The sequence below is a fragment of the Heterocephalus glaber genome, unplaced genomic scaffold, assembly GCF_053883595.1.
Source record: "Heterocephalus glaber isolate CG9 unplaced genomic scaffold, H.glaber_assembly_v1.0 deba00001060, whole genome shotgun sequence".
Classification (NCBI taxonomy): domain Eukaryota; kingdom Metazoa; phylum Chordata; class Mammalia; order Rodentia; family Bathyergidae; genus Heterocephalus; species Heterocephalus glaber.
This window is the reverse complement of record NW_028258185.1, coordinates 478,978-500,074: the sequence shown is the minus strand read 5'-3', so window position 1 is coordinate 500,074 and position 21,097 is coordinate 478,978. Positions and strand designations below refer to the sequence as shown.

Below are 21,097 nucleotides of genomic sequence, written 5' to 3'. Positions count from 1 at the left end.
CTAAGGCAGGACTGATGCTAGTTCAAGGCCAGCCTAGGGTACACAGTGAATTGAAGACCAGCCTGGGCTGTACAGTGAGACCATCTCAAAAAAAAGAAAAAAAAGAAAAAATCAACTTAGGATGTAGCTCAGTGTGAAGCCCCAGTACCTCAAAAAACAAATAAAAATAATGTCGGGCATGGTGGTGCACACCTGTAATCCCACCACTCAGGAGGCTGAGACAGGAGGATTGCCATGAGTTCAAGGGCAGCCTGGGCTACATAGCGAGACCCTGTCTCAATAAATCAAAAAGAAAAAAGTTAACTTTATATTATGCAAATTTCACCTCAAATAAAAGTTCATACATACGGGGCCCAGGATTTAGCTCAGTGGTTCTGCTGCCTGCCTCGCAAGCGCAAGGACCCGAGTTCGATCCCCAGTACCAAAAAAAAAAGTACATACATACAATGAGCCAAATTAAACCTCTCCTCCTTTATAAAACATACATAAAGGATGGAAAATAAGTGCTATCACTGGAATAAATAAACAAAGTGGTGAACATTTCAAAACTTATTTCCAAGGGGCTGGGGATTTAGCTCAGTGGTTCCATCGCCTGCCTCCCAAGTGCAAGGACCCAAGTTCAATCCCCAGTACCAAAAAAAAAAAAGTCACTCATGACAAAATTATTTCCAGCTGGGCATAGTGGCACATACTTGTAATCCCAGCACTCAGGAGAGTGAAGGAGGAGGATCACTGTAAGTTCAAGGCCAGCTTGGGCTACATATTTCAAGGTTAACCTGAACTACATAGTGAGACCCCATCTCAAAAAACAAACCTAATTTCCATTCTTTAAAAAAATCACCCTGGCAAATGCAAGGTCCTGAGTTCAACTCCCAGTACTATAAAAAAAAAAATCACCAAAGATCATCCTTCAATAAAACAACTATTTACATTTTTGTGGGCCCTCGAGTTACAACCCAACCTGAACCCCCTTACTTATGAACACCTCAGGTTATGACCAGAATTTTAGTTTTAACTTATGAACAAAGTTTTGAGTTATGACCCAGATGCCAGCCAGTTGTGCTTCCAGATGGTCTCAGATACAGATTTAACCCTTAAAGAGTTCTGGAAGGAACATTACATCCTGTCCTGTGTGGAGTTAACTGAGAAATCCTGGGTCAATGTCTCTCTAAGGACACTGAGATCTGCCACTGAGAGACTTTGAAGGCTGTGTAGAGGAATCTGAGCCTTCAACTGACTAATTTGAGGTACAATCAGCCCTGAGAATGAACGGAGTTCATAAATCAAGGGTCCACTCTATTTATGGAGAAGACAGAATGGTTTAATGTTTTACAGATTTAATTTTGCCACTTTAATACGAATTCAATGACCACAAATTACACTTCTCACTCAACCAGAAGGGGGCGCCTCCACGTGCCTCCTTGGAAGCTCCTCTGTCGGGTAACTTACCTCCCCCCTTCTAGGTTCATCCTCACAAGAAAAGTAACTAAACTGTGCCCCTCTACCGGTGGGAGGTGGCAAAAAAAATAGCTTATTGGGAAAAGGGAAGGAAGCTTACCTCTCTCTTTTTTTTCGACTTGATATCATCAGCACTGTTCGAGAAATTGGATTTCCTCTTATTACTTTCTGACTTCTCCCTGGGTTTATTATTTTCACCCTCCTTCATCTTCTTATACTTTTTCATAAACTCAGAAATTAGTTCAGGGCAATCCAAGTTTTTCTCTGGTTCCCAAGTATTATGTTCCCTGAGCAAGAAGAATGGAAAGAAAAACATAAATAATGAGAGGGGGAAAAAAATCCAATGTCTTTTTTTTTTTTGGTACTGGGAATTGAACTCAGGACTTTCCACTTGTCAGGCAGGCATGGTACCACTGAACTACATCCCTGGGCCCTCCAATGTCTTATTGTAAATAGTACATGTAAGCCAAGCATGGTGGTGCACACCTGTAATCCCAGCACTTGGTGGGCTGAGGTAGGAAGATTGCTACAAGTTTGAGCCCAGCCTGGGCTACAGAGTTCAAGGCCAGCCTGAACTGAATAGCGAAACCTGTCTATATTAAAAAAAAGCATACGTAGACAAAATGGAGAGAAATCCTATGTTTAAAGGACATAATAAGGAGCTAGAGAATGTGAGAGCACTTACCTGGCATGTGTAAGACCCTGGATTTGATCCCTGGCACAGCAATCCAAACAATCAATAAATTAAAGCTATAGCAAATTTGATCTTAAAATTCTACTCAAGAGAAATGAAAAAACGTCTATATAAAGACTTGCACATGGTAATTTACAGGAACATTTCAATGGGCAAAACCAGAAAACAAATTCAAATGTCCATCAACCTGTGAATGAATGAAAAATCGAAATGTGGTATACCCATACAATGGGAATACTATTCAAGCACCAGAAAGAAACAAAATACTGAGCTGGGGATTTAGCTCAGTGGCGCTGCACCTGCCTTGCAAGTGCAGGGTCCTGAGTTCGATCCCTGGTATCACACACACAAAAAAGAGAAACAAAATACTAATAATTCAACTTGAAAGAACCTCAGAAACATTATATTAAGTGAATGAAAGCAGAAGGGAATACATACTTTCTGATTCCATTTATATAAAATGCCTATGCAAGACAAATTTAGACAGAAAGCAGATTAGTGGTCACCTGAAGCTGAAGGAGACCAAGGCTGAAAGTGAGTTGGGATTAACCACAAATAGCCACAGTGGAATGGGTATGTGTATATGTGTGTGTGTGTAAATCTTCTGAATCTCAGGTATGGTAATACTTCAGATAGTATTAGTTATACAACTGTAAATTTACAAAAATCATGGAAATACACAATTTCAATCAGTGAATTTTATAGTATATACTTTAATAAAGCTATTTTAATAACCAACTTTGGCTATTGTGGTGGTGCACGCCTGTAATCCCACCACTCAGGAGGCTGAGGCAGGCAGATTGCCCCAAGTTCAAGCCAGCCTGGGCTACATAGTGATATTGTATCTTAGAAAGAGAGGAAGAGAAAGAGAAAAAGAAGAGAGAGAGAGAGAGAAAGAGAGAGAGAGAGAGAGAGACTTTCCTTTATATCCCTATCTCTACAAAAACAATTATTACCCAGTAACTTTCCCCCAAACCCATAGATCAGAGGAAATTATGGTGCCAAAATCAAGAGGACTTGTCATGGTTGTGTACGCCTGCAATTCAAGTACTGGGAAGCTGACACCTGAGGATCTAGAGTTTGAGGATCGCCTGGACTACATAGTGACTCTGTCTCATAAAACAAAACGATCAAGAGGAGGACAGACACTCACACAAGAAACAGACCTGAGCGTGGGATACAATCTGCTGATTATAAGAAAGCCAGTCCTATGATAGAATTTTTCCTCCCATTTTGGTACTGCTGTGTCAACTTCAAACAATTTTCACTTGATAGGGCCAGGGATTTAGCTCAGTGGTGCCGCCAGCTGCCTCACAATTTTCACTGGATAGATAGCATGATATACTTTATCTTGTTTTGTTATTCTTTTTTTTTTTTTTTTTCCTGGTACCGGGGATTGAACTCCGGTCCTTGAGCTTGCACAGCAGGCAGCAAAACCACTGAGCTAAATCCCCAGCCCTAGCATGATATACTTTAAAAAGAGCCTGGGTTTTGAAGATCAAAGATCCTGTTGTATGACCTGTAAGTTATGCAGTCTTTAGGAAATAGCTTTGCTAATTTCCTCTGGAAACTGAAAATATTTCTAAAGGCTTTTATGAGGATTATGGAGAACATAAGAGGTAGAATATGGGCCGGGGATTTAGCTCAGTGGCACCTTGCCTGCCTCAAAAGCACAAGGTCCTGAGTTCAATCCCCAGTACCGCAAAAAAAAAAAAAAAAAAAAAAAGAGGTAGACTATGATCACTGCCTAGCACATACAGTAGCTCCCTCTTACCTATGCTTTCACATTCTGTGGTCAACTGTAGTCCAGAAGTATTAAGTGGAAAACTCCAGAAATAAACAACACATTTTATTTATTTATTTATTTTTGGTACCAGGGATCGAACTTGGGTCCTTGTGGCGGCGAAACCACTGAACTAAATCCCCGGCCCAAACAATACATTTTAAATACCACAATGTTCTGGGGCGGGGATTTAGCTCAATGGTTCTGCTGCCTGCTTCGCAAGTACAAGGTCCCCAGTTCGATCCCTGGTACCAAAAAAAAAAAAAAAAAAATCGCACACTGTTCTGGGTAACATGATGAGATCTTACACTTACTCTGTTCTGTCTAGGATGTGAATCATCTTTTTGTCCAAAATATCCACACACTATGAACCATTTAGTCTTTTAGTAGTTGTCTGTTAACAGACTGAAGGGCATGGGGTACCACAGTGCTGTGTTCCAGTAACACTTTCGTAGTAGCAGAACACTATACTATTATGCCTACATCATTCACCTTCATCTCATTGGACAGGCACTGCATCATCTCCTATCACCAAAAGAGTGAATACAATATAAAGGATATTTTAAGAGCAAGATCACATTCACGTAACTTTTATTATAGTATATTGTTCTTTTTTGAGCTGGGCATGGTGGTGCAGGCCTGTAATATCCACCCTTGGTGGGACTGGGGCAGGAGGATCACAAGTTCAAACAAAGCCAAGAATACATACCAAAAGTGTCTCAGAACCTATTTTGCTGTTGGTATTTCCCCCCCTTTTCGTTTCTTTTGCAGTACTAGAAATTGAACCCAGGTCCTTCACACTGAACTACATCCCCAGTTCTTTTTAAATTTTTTATCTTGAGACAAGGTCTTGCTAAGTTGCCCAGGTGGAACTCCTGACCTCAACCTCCCAGTGCTGAGATTATAGGCATGAGCCATCATGACTGGCTGGGTTCAGTACTATGTATGGTTTCTGGTGTCCACTGAAGGGCATCCACTGATACTTAGGTACTTTGATGTGGACAATGCTGGGTAGGTATGGGACAGCAAAATTTATTAGTCTTTTATGAAATTCTAGGCATTTATGACACTGGATAAATGATTTAACTGTATCTCAAATTTTATCATTTTTCTTTTCTCTCTATAGTACTGGGCATTGAACCCAGGACCTTCACACTGAGCTACATTCCCAGCCATTTTTATTTTTTCTTTTGTGATGGGGTCTTTGTAAGTCACTTAGTCGGCCAGGCGGGGCTTGAAGTTTCAATCCTTCTGCCTTAGCCTCCCAGTGCGCTGGGATTACTGGCTAGCATATGCCACCATACCCACCCGTCTTTCCCTTTTTTAATCTATAGTAAGGAGCTAGTACCTTAAAGACAGACATAGTTTTAAGGACCCTTTAAACACAGGAGTATTTCTAGTGGTGATTCAATGGACCTGATCCCCTCAAAATCTGTGGTACTATTTTAACTCCTATCTCATAGAATTCTTGGGTCTCTCAAACTCAAAGGTTCTCTTATCTAGTACAAGCTGTGCATGACACCACTCCTCTTAAATAATATAGAGGGCAGTCACGTGTGGTGGCACTTGCCTATAATCCTAGTACTTGGGAGGCTGAGGCAGGAGGATTGCTGTGAGTTCAAGGCCAGCCTAGGCCACAGAGTTCAAGGACACCCTGAACTACATACTGAGACCCTGTCTCAAAAACAAAACAAGACAAAAAATATAGAAGGCATTTTCTGACACTGTATTACCCACATTTAGTACTATGTGTGCTAGAAATGCTAAACACCTACAATGCATAAACTGTCTCATCTTAAATGCTCAGAGTACTCTAGTTGAGAATCCTTAATTCATGCAATAAAATAAGCTTCAGTATGTTCCAAAAGTTCCTGACTTTATCCAAAAGTATTGGCAAAAATGGGGCTGGAGATTTAGCTCAGTGGTTCCAGCACTTGCCTTGCAAGCGCAAGGTCCCAAGTTCGTCCCAAGTTCAAGGTCCCGAGTTGGAGCCCTGGTTCCAAAAAAAAAACTTCAAACAAAAATAAACTTTGGGCCAGGGATTTAGCTCAGTGGTGCCGCCTCCTGCCTCGCAAGTGCAAGGTCCCAAGTTCGATCCCCAGTACCAAAAAAAAAAAGTATTGGCAAAACATTTAAATTTTTATGCTAAGTGTGGTTACATAGTGAGTTTAAGGGCAGCCTGAACTACATAACAGGACCTTGTCCCCCCCCAAAAAATAGGGCCGGGGATTTAGCTCAGTGGTTTCGCCACCTGCTGCGCAAGCGCAAGGACCTAAGTTCGATCCCCAGTACCAAAAATAAAAATAAAAATAAAAATAAATAAAAAGATACAAAAATTATATTAAAGTGTTAGTTGTATAACTAGGTGGTTAGATAGGCCGGGAATTTAGTTCAGTGGTGCTGCCACCTGCCTCGCAAGCACAAGGTCCTGAGTTCAATCCCCGGTACCAAAAACAAAAAACAACTAGATGGTTAGGGATAGGGATGTAGCTCAGTGGTAAAGCATTTGTCTACTATGTATAAGGCCCTGGGTTCAATATTCACTACTGCCAAAAAAAGAAAAAAGGTCAGCTGTAATAGTGCATGACTGTAATCCCAGCAAACTGGAGGCTAAAATAGGAGGATTTCGGTGAGTTTGAGGCCAGCGTGGGCAACACAGTGAGACCTTGTCTCCAAAAAAAAAAAAAGAAATAGAACCAACAACAGCCAAAACAAAACAAAACAAAAAAAACAGGTGCTTACCACAAATTTTTTTCACTTCAGTTGTTTATTTTTTACAGTGATCCTGGTGATGGAACCCAGGAATCACTGAGCTACAATCTCACCCCTAATTTTTTTTTTTTTTTTGGTACTGGGGATAGAACTCAGGACCTTGTGCTTTCGAGGCAGGTGGTGGAACCACTGAGCTAAACCCCTGGCTAAACCTAATTTTTAAAAAAAATTTTGTGACTGGTCTTGCTAAGTCATCCAGGCTGACCTCAAATTTATGATCTTCCTGCCTTAGCCTCCCAAGTAGCTGGGATTCAAAGAATCCATCACACCTGGGCTCTGTGTTTGAAATTTTTACAAATAAAATGTTGGTCTGAGCCTTTTTACCAAGATGGCGCCGAAGGCAAAGAAGGAAGCTCACCTTCTGCTGTCCCAAGACACTGCGGCTCCAGCAGCAGCTGAAATACCCTCAGAAAAGCGCCCCCAGGAGAAACAAGCTTGACCACTATGCCATCATCAAGTTCCCCCTGACCACAGAGTCAGCCATGAAGACAGAGGACAACAACACACTCGTATTCATTGTGGATGTCAAGGCCAACAAGCACCAGATCAAACATCTATGACACTGATGTGGCCAAGGTCAATACCCTAATCAGGCCTGATGGACAGAAGAAGGCGCATGTTCGACTGGCTCCTGATTATGATGCTTTGGATGTTGCCAACAAAATTGGGATCATCTAAACTGAGTCCAGCTGGCTCATTCTAAATACACATTATTTTCACCATAAAAAAAAAAATGTTGGTCTGAGATTTAAATCCCTCATTAAGATGGGGACTTCATCTTGGAAAAATTCTAATATCCAATTTTGGAGAACCATGGGTTATAGAATTGACCATTCCGTCCTTTTTTTGTACAGGGTCCTGACCCCAGGGCCTTCACAATGAGCTACATTCCTAACCCCCCTCAACCTTTTTTTTGAGATAGAGTTTCACTGTGCAGTCCAGGCTGGCCTCAAACTCATAAAGATCTTCCTATGTCAGCCTCCCAGTGCTGGGATTACAGGTATGCACCACCACCCCTGGCCTCCAACCCTTTCTTAAACTACTGTGAGTGCCGGGTGTGGTAGCTCAGTGAGTAGTCCCTGCACTGGGGAGGCTGAGGCAGGAGGACTGCAGTGAGTTCAAGGCCAGCCTGAACTACACAGCATGACCCTGTCTCAAAAAAACAAAACAAAACAAAAAAACCCCTATTTATTTAAGAGAACATCTGAAAAAACAATTTAGAGACAGGGTTCTCACTAAATCACTAAATTGCCCAGGCTAGACTTGAACTCATGATTTTCCTGCCTCAGCCTCCCAAGTGCTGGTATTACAAGTGTGCACCACCATGCTCTGCTCATTTCTTAAATGTATACATTTTATCTAAATTGTATTTAAGAGTATTAACAAGTTTATATTTACATTGTGCTTGTGTCAGGCTCTGTACATCTACCCAACAACTTTGTTTAAATACTATTTCTTATCCGTATTTTGAGAAAATATGAAAGAAACTAGCTAAGCTTATCCAGCTGGTACTACAAGTGGTAGAGCAGTAACCTGGAGCGAGGCAGTCTGGCTCCCAGTTCTGTCCCCCCAACTACATCATTACAGTGGCTCTCAAAAGCCAAGTCACTAGCACATTAGGTCCACAAGGAGGAAGGCTGTATAGTTTGTTGAAGAGGGGAGAAAAGACAAAGTTGGGTGGCTCATGAGTAAGTAAACAGAGCATTTCTATCTTTATAGTCTTCTGGCCTAAAAAAATCACTTACTCGGAAAAGCCTTTCCACTTTAGCAGATACTCCACTTGCCCCTTCACCACACGCCTGTCTAACACTTTCTCCACAACATACTCCTCCTCATCCTCTGAAGAAGAACTGTCAGCTGTCCTCTTGGTTTTCTTTCCCATGTCGCACACCGTTCCACCTGAAGGACTAAGGCCACCGGATTCCTGCAAAGGGAAAGGACAAAATGGTTACAATCCAAGTCAGGATTAGACTGTCTTTTTGATGCGATGGAGGGGGGTGTGACACAAAGTTGCCAGATGCCCTTTTCCTGCCTCTTTAGTCCTTGTACAGACAATCCCCAAGAATTTAATTTTAAAAAATGAGTCAATCCTCACTTCCACAACTACAATTTTCTTTTCATTTAAAGAGATCAAAATTATTAGATGGCATAGTTGTTGAAATGCTCTATTTTCATATTCCAAAAGATAAGTGTTGTATGTGCCCTGGCTACTTTTGTGTTTGTAAACCAGAAACTCAGAGAGAAATGTGGTAAGCCTCTAGGAAAATTTACAAAGACAGAAGGAAAACCTTTCCCTCCTATGTGAACAAGGGTTTATAAAAATGAAAACAAAGCCAACAAAATGTAACTTTACTCTGAGCCTCTTGACTGGTCTCTTGGCAGGGCAAAAAAAAAAGGTCTCTAAGGGATCTTTCACCACGTTTTCAGTGACTCAGTACATTTCCCTCACACAAACTGAATCTGTCCACTTTAGAGCATCCATCAGCTCACAAAAGCAAAACTGACATCTCAAACACACTGAGTCTCCTTTTTAGCAAGCTCATTTGAGGATGGGAGGGAAGCAAGGGAGGAAAAAAAATTTTTAGTCCTGAAATTCAAAAATCAGTCACTGGATTATTCAGTAATTCCCAGGGCTCAACTAACCCAAATAGTTAAGGAGGTGCCTCTTCTCTTAACTGAAGCTGATTCTGAGCCAAAGGAAGAGGAGGAGGAAAAAAGTCTGGCTCCAGACTCAGCATCAACATGAAGCCTCCTCAAAGCACAGAGGAACCATTCATAGGCCCAAGAAAGCTGAAGCAAGGCTACACAAATGGAAATTGAGTTAAACTCAGAAATATGCACATCAGGGGGTGCAAAACAGAAAATTTAGTTTAGTTTTTTTAAAATTTCCACACTATTGTTCCCATAGTCATTTTTAAGAATGCGTCCTTCACCATGTTAAATGGTGCCTACAGTCTGAATTATAGAATACCAGGAACTGCTTTCTTAACTGAACTCCATTTTTATTTTGCTGTAATCTTTGAAGATGTTCTTCAACACTCTCTAAAATATTTTCATCTTGACCAGAAAAGTACTCGTAGGAGTAAAAGGGCCACTAATCTCAGAATTATGTTCAAGTATGCACAAAAAGTTGTATCTATCAATTCACTTCAAATCAGTACATTTTAAGAAATAATTACAAGAATATATTGTGAGAAACCTTATCTTCTGAACTTACCAGCAATAGCTATGGCCACCTAGAAAACTGCCTGTATCCATTATTGCCCCATAATAATGCTGTTTTCCTTAAAATACTTTATTTGGAAGGGGGAGGGTGTGGGACAATGTAGGTAGGGGGCTTTTAAAATAATCTTTCGATGAATTTATGAGACTGCTAAGCTTCAAGAAAACCTATCTGGATTTGTTTTATTTAAAATACTGCCTCCACCTCACCAGAGACAGGAAATGTCATATTCCAGAGAGAGTACCCGCCCCCACCCCCACTCACCTTGGAATTTCCGGGAGCTGAGCAGTTTAGGTCAGAGCGCTGGGGTTAAAACCAGCCCCATGTTAGATGCATGCAGTGAAGCATGGTGGCTACGGTCTCCCCTGCTTCACCAGGAAAAACAAAGATTTACATATGTGTTCTTCAGTTTGAGGGTAGGAAGAGGAAAATTTCCCTTTATACCTTCATGCAAAAGAAAGGCCCCAAAAGTAAATGAATTGGGGTTCCCTCTTTTACCTACCGGATCGCCCCAGTTCTTTCTTTCCCTCTGGGCTAACAGGAGGGGCCTCCCCTCCCAGGTCTGGGGCTTGGCGGGCTGGCAGCTCCCCCGCCCCCACCCAGCTGCCTGGGCGCCACTGCGCAGCTGTCCCACTCCGTTGCCATGGCAACTGGCAGCCGTACTAGAGGGGGAGAGGCGAATGGAAAAGTTAAAAGGCTTAACTTTCCTTTTCAGCGGAGACTGGGTGGCTAAGTTGGAAGGTACCTCCCTTGGCCTCAAAGCTAAGGCATTCAGATCTCCAGGGAATGGGTTCTTAGGTTTTAAATCAAAATTTATTCTAAAAGCACTGCAAATTAATCAATAGCATTTTAAGATCATCTAACAAGATTACAGCTCACTGGAAGGGGGAGGGGAAGACTAGGTCCTTCTACAGCAAGCTCCGTAGAGACCACCCCCCATCTAGCCCACTAGAAGCATTTTGGGCAGGGCCTTTTCTACCATCTGTCACTGTACAGTTAATTAAAATCGGTTGGGGGGAAATAACAAGAAAGGGGGAGGGGAAGTATTTTAAAGATACAATATAACTTTACCTACTTGGGAGGATTATTAGACACAGAACTAGAATCCAGAGACTTGAAACACTGACAAAAAATAAAGAAAAAGACATAAAACCCTTTCAACCGAAATTATAGGTGGGGAAAAAATTAATTCCTAAGTACAGTGGTTACAAAAAGGAAGAAAGGGCAGGCCAGCCACCATTATGACTGTTGAATTAAAGCTACTCATTAGCTGTTTTGGGGTTTTTGCAGTACCGGGGATCAAACTCAGGACCTTGCACTTGTGAGGCAGGGACAGCGCCAAAGAGCTAAATCCCTGGCTCATTAGTTGTTCTTGTAATGTTATAAAACTCATTTCTGGGATTTAGCTCAGTGGTTCTGCTGCCTTGCCTCACAAGCGCAGGGACCCAAGTTCGATCCCCGGTACAAAACAAAAACAAAAACAAACTGATTTCTTAGTAATTATTACCCATCTGATACGTTATTAATACAGAATTCACTTTATCAGTAATTCCTAATACTATACTTGAGGAAAGACTGGGATAAAGAAAAGAGACTAAATTCTATAAATTTTTCTTTCACCTGGCTCTAACACACACTTTACACAGCTCCAAAGCCCTACTCTGCTTTACAGTAGGGAACTTTCACTCTCTGGTGGTAGGGCCACAGGCTCACACACACTAAACATGTGCTCTCATTTCCAGCCCCAAAGGAATTTAGTCAGAAGCTGCTGCCCTAGGAAAGTAAGGAAAAGGGACAATCAAAAGCAAAGAATCCTACTTAAGGAAAACCAGAGAGTGGCCATTATTTTGGCTGTCAGAAGAAACAATAGGTTATAAGATCAAAGTAAACATTTTTTTTTTTGGTACCAGGGATTGAACTCGGGACCTTGCACTTACGAGGCAGGTGGTGGAACCACTGAGCTAAATAAATCCCCGGCCCCAAACTAAACATTTTTAATTGCAAGGGATTTCCTCAAATCTGAAAAGACTATCAAGAAACCTGAGTAAAAACTGCCTTTTCCAACTCTTAATTCTTAGCTTTTTTGTTCTCCTTACCACCTTTTCTTTTCTTTTTTGGAACTGGGGATCAAACTCAGGACCTTGTGCTTGCAAGGCAGGCAGTGGAACCACTGAGCTAAATAATCCCTGGCCCTTCTTACCTTTTCTTAACTCTATGTAATTAAGGAATAGGAAAACATAACCAAAGATATTAAAACAGAGCAGTGCTTGGTGGCACACACCTGTACTCCTAGCAAGGGGAGGCTGAGGCAGGAGGATTTCTTAAGAGTTCAAGAGCAGCAGCCTGGGCTACATAGTGACTTCAAGGACAGTCGGGGCCCTGTCTCAAAAAAAAAGTAAAAGGAAATTAAAAGAGTTCTGGTTCTGTGATTAACTTGCCATGTGTGGTCTTGAGTAAATAAATTCTAGATCTAACCCCAGCAACATTAATGCAAACCAAATAAATCCCACTCCCTACCTCCTAGGGAAAGAGTGAGTTTAAGAAGAAACCAAAGAGCGGGCCGGTGATTTAGCTCACTGGTTTTGCCGCCTGCTGCGCAAGCGCAAGGACCTGAGTTCGATCCCCAGTACCAAAAAAAAACACCCAAAAAAACCAAAGAGCTATTATGTCCCCCAAAGAGAATCTTTCATAGAACTATGTTAGGGCCAATACAACAGCAAGAAGAAATATGTGACCTTCCAGATTCCTAAACCAGTAAACCATGTCCATGCAGTACCTCCTGCAGCTTAACATGTTAGCAGATAAGAAAAAAAAGGAACAGTGACCTTTTTAAGGCTCTGGAAAACTAATAAACCTTCAAAAACCAGAGTAAGTTCTCTCAAAGGTAAAGTACTATACTCATTCAGAAAAGCACTGGAGATGCCAGAATTAAAGACCAATGATACCTGGTGTGGGGACGAGAGCCTGTAATCCCAGCACTCAGGAGGCTGAGAGCAGGAAGATTCCTTCAAGTTCGAGGCCAGCCTGGGCTATATAGTGAGTTCAAGGCCAGCCTGGACTGCATAGCGAGACTGTCTCAAAAGACCAAACCAAACAAAACACACACACACAGAAAAAAAACAAAAAGAGAAAGAAAAAGATTAATGCTAATTCTGTGAAGGGAATAAATGACAGGAAAAAAAAAATGACATCTGGAATCACATTTTTTTTTTTGGTACCGGGGATCGAACTTGGGACCTTTCACTTGCGTGGCAGGGGGCGAAACCACTGAGCTAAATCCCCGGTCCCTCTATAATAATATTTTGATAAAATGTTTAGAAAAAGAAAGGGGATTCAGGCTGGGGACAGAGCTCAACCATAGAGCCATTATAATACTTAGCATGTGTGAAAGTGAAGCCCTGTATTTGATTTCCCATACATGAAGGAAGGGAGGGAGGAAGGGAGGAGAAAAGAAAATTCAATCAGGAAAGGAACAAAATATTCTAGTGTTCACTCTTCCTTCTAAAATCAGAAAATAAGGGTTCAGATCACTCCATCCTTCTTATCCTTAAACTATATAAAGGGCACATGGGCTGAGGTCCCTCTCTCTTTGGGAAATGGGTTTTGTAACAGCCGACAAATCAAATTGGGCCTGATGCCAGGAGTCAGAGTCCAACCATAATATTCTTTAAAGAATGGCACGCAGTTGTCTTGTAAATCTCCCGGACAGTCACAGATCAGAAGCTGGCAAGGATGACGACATAGTTCTGATGGAATGTGTCTTATCTTAACCTTGAAGTTACAGATCTGCTCAGGAGCAGGAGTAAGAAATGAGAAATGCACCCAGACAGAGGAGGAGACATAATTCTCTTTTAGACAGTGCGACCCAATGTATTAGGGTCAAATGAAACACAAAGCCAGACGGACAATTTAAGGGCTAGAGCCTGGGCCAGATAAAGCATCATGCTGGTGGCTCACGCTGAGCCTGGGAGGGAGTGTGCCCATTTGAGAAATGAGACCCAAAGGCAGGATGACGGAGTGATTAAGGTAGAATCTCGATACCATGACAGAGGAAGAGGAGAGTGCAACCTTATCCTTGTGGAAATCTTCATGGAAAGCAGTGAGCAGCTTCTCAAGTTTCTAGAATCTTTCAAAGCAAGACAGTTCTTAGCCCTGTCTTGAATACAGACATAACTCTCTGGTAAAAGAATTAACCACCATAGATAGATAGATTTCAGCGACTAAAGCCCATGAAGACACAGCAAAGAGAAGCCCCAATAACTATGTTAATGGACAAGTGTGCTGGCGCATACCTGTGATCCCAGCATTCAGATTGCCGGGAGTTTGGGAATTCAAGGCTAGCCTGAACTACATAGTGAGACCTTGTCTCAAAAAACAAAAACAGTGCCAGGGATTTAGCTCAGTGGTTCTGGCGCCTGCCTGGAAAGCCCAAGGTCTCGAGTTCAATCCCCAGCACCACAAAAAAATAAATAAAAACTAAAAACAAAAACAAAAAGTCCATGAGCCAAGGCAAATTCCCTTCAGTCTTTTTTTTTTTTTTTTTTTTTAGTACTGGGGCTCGAACTCGGGACCTTGCACTTGGAAGGCAGGCACCAGAACCACTGAGCTAAATCCCTAGCCCCCCTTCAGTCTTGTGAAGGGGGGGGGTGCCTACAACAGGGATTTGGACAAAAATCAGTCTTAGAAAAACATTAAAGAACTTTGTGGTCAGGCACAGTTAGAACCCACATTCCAAACTGCTGACAGGGACTCTAACAGATGATTATTCCCCCCAAACAGAAAAGGGGTGAGGAAGTAAACCAGAAGAGGGGGGAAAGAATTTTATATATTATGAGGGTAAAAGAAAACATCTAAAAATTGTCAGTTCCCAGCAATTACAGAGGGTTTACACAAAAGCTAGGGAAATCCAGAAAATACATAAAATGCCTCCCCCTCACACACACCTCAAACTTGCAATCTTCCTGCCTCAGCCTCCTGAGTAGCCTAGATTACAAGGATGCACCACCACACCTAGTTAAACTTTTTATAGTTCAAAACAATGAAAACTGAGCCTGGCATGGTGGTGCCAGCCTGCAATCCCAGCACCTGGGAAACTGAGGCAGGAGGATCTTGAGTTCAAGGCCAGTTTGGGCTAACAAGTTAAAGGTCAGACTGGATTGAGTCCCTATCTGAAAAAAAAAATGATGATGAAAGCCAACTGATACATGGCTTCATTGAACTACTCCCAAATTATGTGGAGGTGTTAGGCCAATTGTTAAGATAAGTATGTAATCAATGGGATGTCTCTTCATTTTAGAGTTCCAATATAAATTCTATAAGCTAAGGGGCCAAAGAGCAGGGAAGGAAAAGGACATATGCAAAGCTCCCTGCACATGGATTGATTAAATATGCTGATGAGTGGCTTCAGTCGGTCCAGGCTTGAGAAATACCTATTTCTCTCCTAAAGTCCTAGGAGAAAGACAGTAGTTTAGGGGAAGATTAAGTTGCCAGCTACAGGACTATCTCCCAGGCATCTTCTATATTCAGCAAATAAAAGATGAAAGTCAACCAAATTTACAGAACCATTTTAATCTTCTCTATGTTCTTTGCTCTTTATGGGTACTAAAATACCACAGTCTCAGGTATGTAACACACACAGCATAAAACTAAAATATCATCTATAAAGATGTTTTGTTGCACTGAATTTATGATGACCAAAGTATTAGCCATGTGGCATTTTAACAAACCTTGCACAGGGATACACATTACAGCTGTCCCAGCTGTCTCAGGTTTTGTTAAATGGGCTGATAACTATCACTCCACCTTCACCAAAAGCCCATGAGCACCCAATTCAAGACGAGTTAAAAGCTTTTTAAATGTCTATTTAAGAGACTGGATTAGGAAAGAGTTGAGAAGGAAGATTAACTGTGGTCATTAACACCCCTACCATTAACAAGCCACATACAGACAACACAAACTTTATTAATAGAGAAGAGTGCCTAGAGAGGAAACACTCTCCCTTTGGCTAGCACAGCTGCAGTTCATGATCCTTTAAATATCAAGCTATGGAGCTAGGGTCCTCGATTCAATCCCCAGAACCACAAAAATAAATAAATGAATACATAAAATCAGTCTAAAGCACTACATCAACCAGCCTCTGGAGTACTGTCTGTTGATTATCTGAGCCTCTTGCTACAGTGAGCAAGGGAGCAACCCACATCTTATTATTTTAGATTAAAACATACATTCTAAGTAGAATATATATATATATATATATTTTTTTTTTTTAAACTTCATCTGTGGTACCTGGCCCATTTGTATATTTATTTTATTTTATTAACTTTTTTTTTGGTACCAGGGATCGAACTCGGGTCCTTGTGCTTGCGCAGCAGGCAGGAAAACCACTGAGCTAAATCCCTGGTCCTGTATATTTTAAAGACACAGTCTCTATGTAGTTCAAATTGGCCTTGAACTCACTATGTAGCCCCAGGTAGCCTTGAACTCCAGCTGATCCTCCTGCCTCAGCCTCCTGAGTGCTGGTACTACAGGCATGCACCATCACACCCAGCCACAAATCCTTATTATATTAAAATAATTTTATACAAGATTTTTCTGTTCCTTTTATTAAAATCTAATGAATTTCTCTCATGTCAGTCTTCTTGAAATTCAGTTAGGGCACACCTAAATCCAATCCCTGGGCAAGAAGTTAGATAGCCAACTGCTTCAAGATTTATGAGAAAGCAGATTTGTTTTGTTTTGTTTTTTGAGACAGCAACTTCCTTTGTAGTGCAAGCTGGCCTCAAACTCACAGCACTCCGCCTGCCTCAGCCTCCTGAGTTCGTGCACTACCATGCCCAGCTGGCTCACAGATTTTGGACATCAGCATTTTAAAGGTTACAAAGGCCCCTTTGGGTCATTTCAACATATCATTTAAGGAAGCCTGTGTATTAAATTGGACAATTTTAGTTTTCTCAATAGTTTTAGAGATGTAACAATTGAAAATAAAAACTGCCGGGGATTTAGCTCAGTGGTTTCACCGCCTGCTGCGCAAGCACAAGGACCCGAGTTCAATCCCCGACACCAAAATAAATAAATAAATACCAATAAAATAAAAAATAAGCAATGTAACAATAGCCATAAATATCTAAAAAATATCTCTTTAGCTACTGAAAAGATATTAGAATTTAAATCAACATACTAAAATCTGATTAATACATGCTGACAGGAAAGGAATTTTTATATAATTGGAGTAAGAACTATCCGAGACTGTAAAACTTTAGGGACTAAAAAGACCCTTCAACATATGGCATGATTTTGTGCTTTGCCATCACCTTGGTGTATTTGCAACACGACTTATATTGAGGTCACAGCCTACAATTTAAATAAATAAAATCAAGCCAGTATTGAATTTTTCCCATCTCATACAAGGGTATCCTTGGCAGCTCTCGGGCCATCTATTATGAGCCTGACCAATTTCACTGTGGCAATTTAAAAGCTGTGAAAAAAAACCCCAAAAAACAAAAAACCATAATGGGTGATGACAGGAGAAAACAAACCCACACCAGAAGTTACTGAACCTTGCAGGTCTCTTCAAGTGTCTCTACTGATGTTTTTAGTTACTATGCCACAATAGCATAAAAATGTGCTCTAGACTTCAGGTTTATTAATAGATGCAAAAAAGGCCACCATCAGATAAATGGCTAAAGGAATGGCCAATCTCAGACCACCCAGGTCTTCAACTGAGTGTTGTGACGTTACTCATGCCAAGTAAAATTTTTCTTTTTGTCCAATTTCCAGGTATATTCCCAATTCAAATCCTGTGCCAAAGGGATGATTAATATAGTCTTTCTGTTTCTTGCTCTAAAATTGGTTTGTTGGTTATATATTTATTAAGGGCCTAACAAGGGTCAAGCATTACATGTGCACTGAGTCTGCTCCAGTCTTCAATTTAAGGGCTGAAGATTTTAAATTGCTGTTGGGTTAAACTGGTGCTGGTCAGTACCTTCTCCAAAGGTTGTTACAAAAAGTCTATTTAGCCCAGGCATGATGGCACGAACCTGCATCCCAGAACTTGGAAGGCTGAAGCAGGAGGATCACTAGAATTTGAGACCAGCCTTGGGTACATGGTGAGACCCTGTCTCCAGAAACCAAGCCAAACCAAACCAAAGCTACTTAGTGGTAGGAGACATGGTTCAGCAGTAGAGTACTTGCCTAGCATGACCAAGTATCTAGGTTTAATTCCCTAGTGTACCAGATCAGGGGCAGGGAGCTACTTAAGGGGCAACTTGTTAACAGAGGAAAATTCAGATCTACAAATAAGAGATGTGGGTCCTACCTGAAAGATATCATTAAAAGATCAAATTGGAGGGCCAGGGATTTAGCTCAGTGGTTTTACCGCCTGCTGTGCAAGCACAAGGACCCAAGTTTGATCCCCAGTACCAAAAAAAAAGATCAAATTGGATAGATTATTTAACTTTAAGGGTATCAGTTATCAGTATCAGTTAGGTTGTGGGCAAAAAGAATAAAACATTTGGGACCTGAAATTTTGTGGGCTGCTTTTTAACCACAAATTTCATTTACTTAACAGATATATAAGGCTCAGTGAAATTCTGTTTTTTTATTTTATTTTGGAGACAAGGTCTCCCTATGCAGTTCAGGCTAGCCTTATACTCACTTTGTAGTCCAGGCTAGGCTTGAACTCATGGCAATCCTCCTGCCTCAGCCCCACCTGTGCTGGGATTATAGGTGTGTGCTCATGCCTGGCTCAGTTCTGTTTTTGAAGCTAGTTTTAGACATGGACTATAACTGCATACTTTTTCATATTTATTATCTTTTTTAATGTCTGTAAACTCAGTATTGAAATTCCTTCTCTTATTCCAAATATTGGTGGTTTTTCTATTTTTTCCCAATATATCAATTTTGCTGATCTCAAAGAACACTCATGGATTTTCTGTTTTTGTTTTGTAGTTCATTACTTTTACTTCTTTAATTTTTATTAACGTATTTGTAGTACATAATTATTACATTCATCATGGGGCACTGGTACATGTACATAACACATCTTAATTTTTATGTCCCATTCCCATCCCCACTCTCATTTTTATTCATTACTATTTCTTCTGTTTCCTTTGGATTTTTGTTTGAGAGGTGTCTCCCTATGTTGCCTAGGATGTCCTTGAACTCCTGGGCTCAAGTGCTCAGCCTCCTGAGTAGCTAGGAATACACGTTTTATATATATAGCTACTTGGATTTAATTTCCTTTTTCCTGTTTCTGAAGGTAGAAACTCCAAATCACTGACTTCAGACCCACATTTGTAGGTGAAGTGCTCTCTGCTATTTCCCCCAAGCACTGACTTAACTGCATCCCACAAGTTTTGATATGTCATGCTCTTTTCCATTCAGTTCAAAGAATATATATGTTCTTTGGTGGTGCTGGGATCAAATCAAGGCCTCATGAATACTAAGGATGCACTCTTTACCACTGAGCTACATCCTCAGTTTGAGTTCCTCTCTGATCTGTGGGTTACTTAGAAGTACACTGTAGTTTCCAAATATGTGGAGATTTTCCAGATGTTTTTATTTCTTTCAAATTCAATTGCACTATGGTAAGAAAATTTTTTTGGCATTCCTGGGAATTGAACTCAAGGCCAGTGTACTAAGCTACATTCCTAGCCCTTTTTTGAGACTGGGTCTTCTTAGGTCAATAAACTGCTCAGGTTGGGCTCAAACTTGAGATGAAACCTGCCTCAGTGTCTCTGAGAGCTGGGATTACAGGCATACACTACATTCTTTACATCATCAAATCTTTTTGAAGTTGACATGTGAGACCCAGGAGGTGGCCTAAATAAATACCCATTTGCACCTAAAAAGCATTTTAGCTGGGTTTTTTGTGGGGTTTTTTTTTTTTTTGGACAGGGTCTCAGAGTCTTACTATAGTTTAGGCTGGCCTTGAATATTCTGCTGCTGTTATGAGCTCTTCTACAAACATCAAAGTTAGCTGGGTATGGTGGTGCACTCCTATAATCCAGCACGGGGCGGGGGCGCTGAGGCAATTATTGCCATGAGTTCGAGGTCAGCCTGGGATACAGTGAGTTTAAAGCCAGGCTGAACTACATGAGACCCTGTCTCAAAAAAACCAATCAATCAAAGTATTGCCCTTTCTGGTTTTTTTCCTTTCATAAATATGCCTGCCAGTCGATGTTTCCCACAGAATATTGACATCTTTCATGTGTCTATGTGTGTGCGTGTGTGGATGTGTGTGTGTGCGTGTGAGTGTACCAGGGATTGAAGCCAGGGGCTGTGAAGCAATAGGGCTGTTCAAGTCCTCTATTTCCTTACTGATTTTTTTCTAGTGGTACTGGGGATCCAACCCAAGCCCTCACAAATGACAGGCAAGCATTCTACCATTCAGCTGTATCCCTGGCTCTCCTTAAAGATTCCCAAACCACACACACAGTACTGGGGACTCAACCCAGGGCCTTGCACATGCTAGTTCAACAATCTATAACTGAGCCATATCCTCACCCTTGTTTTTTTGACACAGGGTCTCACTAAATTGCCCAGGCTGGCCTTGAACTGAGGATCCTCAGTCTCCCAAGTAGCTGCAATCTACCACCACACTGATTTTTCTACTTGTTTTATCAGTCAGGTACTGAAATTCCCAAATATAAGACAGATGTCTATTATTTCATGCATGTATTGTGAAGCTTTTATTATTAGCTGTATAACAGGATTGTTATGCCCTCTTGGCAAAGTGATTCTTTTATTACCTAACCTGCCATTATTTGCCCTATCTTTTAGGTCATATAGAAAAAGAAAACACTTTGGAAAACATATAGGAAACAAATGGTAAACATTTGATAATAAGGAAGTTAAAAAATAACCAGTGAATTTTTAAAATTATCTGTAAGTCTTATCTATGAGCATCTCCAACTATTCATATAAATAAGGTTTGTCTGTTTTATCAGATCTTTACACATAATTTATTGTCATGAAATACTGAACAAATTAGCAGTATATCATCCTCCACATCCTCCTCTCTGTGGAGTCTTACTGATTTAGGACTCAGAAACAAGGTACACGGAGTTCCAGGATTTGCCTCAGAAACCAAACTTTAGATTTCCCACCCTGTTAGCTAACCTCTTCAGCACAGGGCATTTTATTCCAACATTATGCCTGCTGGCTCAGA

At 41.0% G+C, this 21,097-nt stretch overlaps 1 protein-coding gene across 4 annotated transcripts in view; it reads right to left on the bottom strand.

Annotated features, from left to right (window-relative positions):
• Cbx5 (chromobox 5) overlaps window positions 1-21,097 on the bottom strand; it is a 40,685-nt gene that overhangs the window by 13,283 nt on the left and 6,305 nt on the right. The window contains exons 1-4 of one of the 4 annotated variants that reach the window (XM_087209703.1): window positions 10,433-10,466; window positions 10,195-10,295; window positions 8,453-8,631; window positions 1,559-1,745 (exon numbers count right to left, since the gene is read on the bottom strand). In XM_087209703.1, the coding sequence (XP_087065829.1) occupies window positions 1,559-1,745; window positions 8,453-8,589 (324 nt within the window). In that variant the 5' untranslated portion in view covers window positions 8,590-8,631; window positions 10,195-10,295; window positions 10,433-10,466. Of the gene's footprint in view, window positions 1-1,558; window positions 1,746-8,452; window positions 8,632-10,194; window positions 10,299-10,432; window positions 10,558-21,097 lie in introns of those variants that run through there. The other 3 variants (XM_004872789.4, XM_004872788.4, XM_004872787.4) reach the window with 3 other exon arrangements.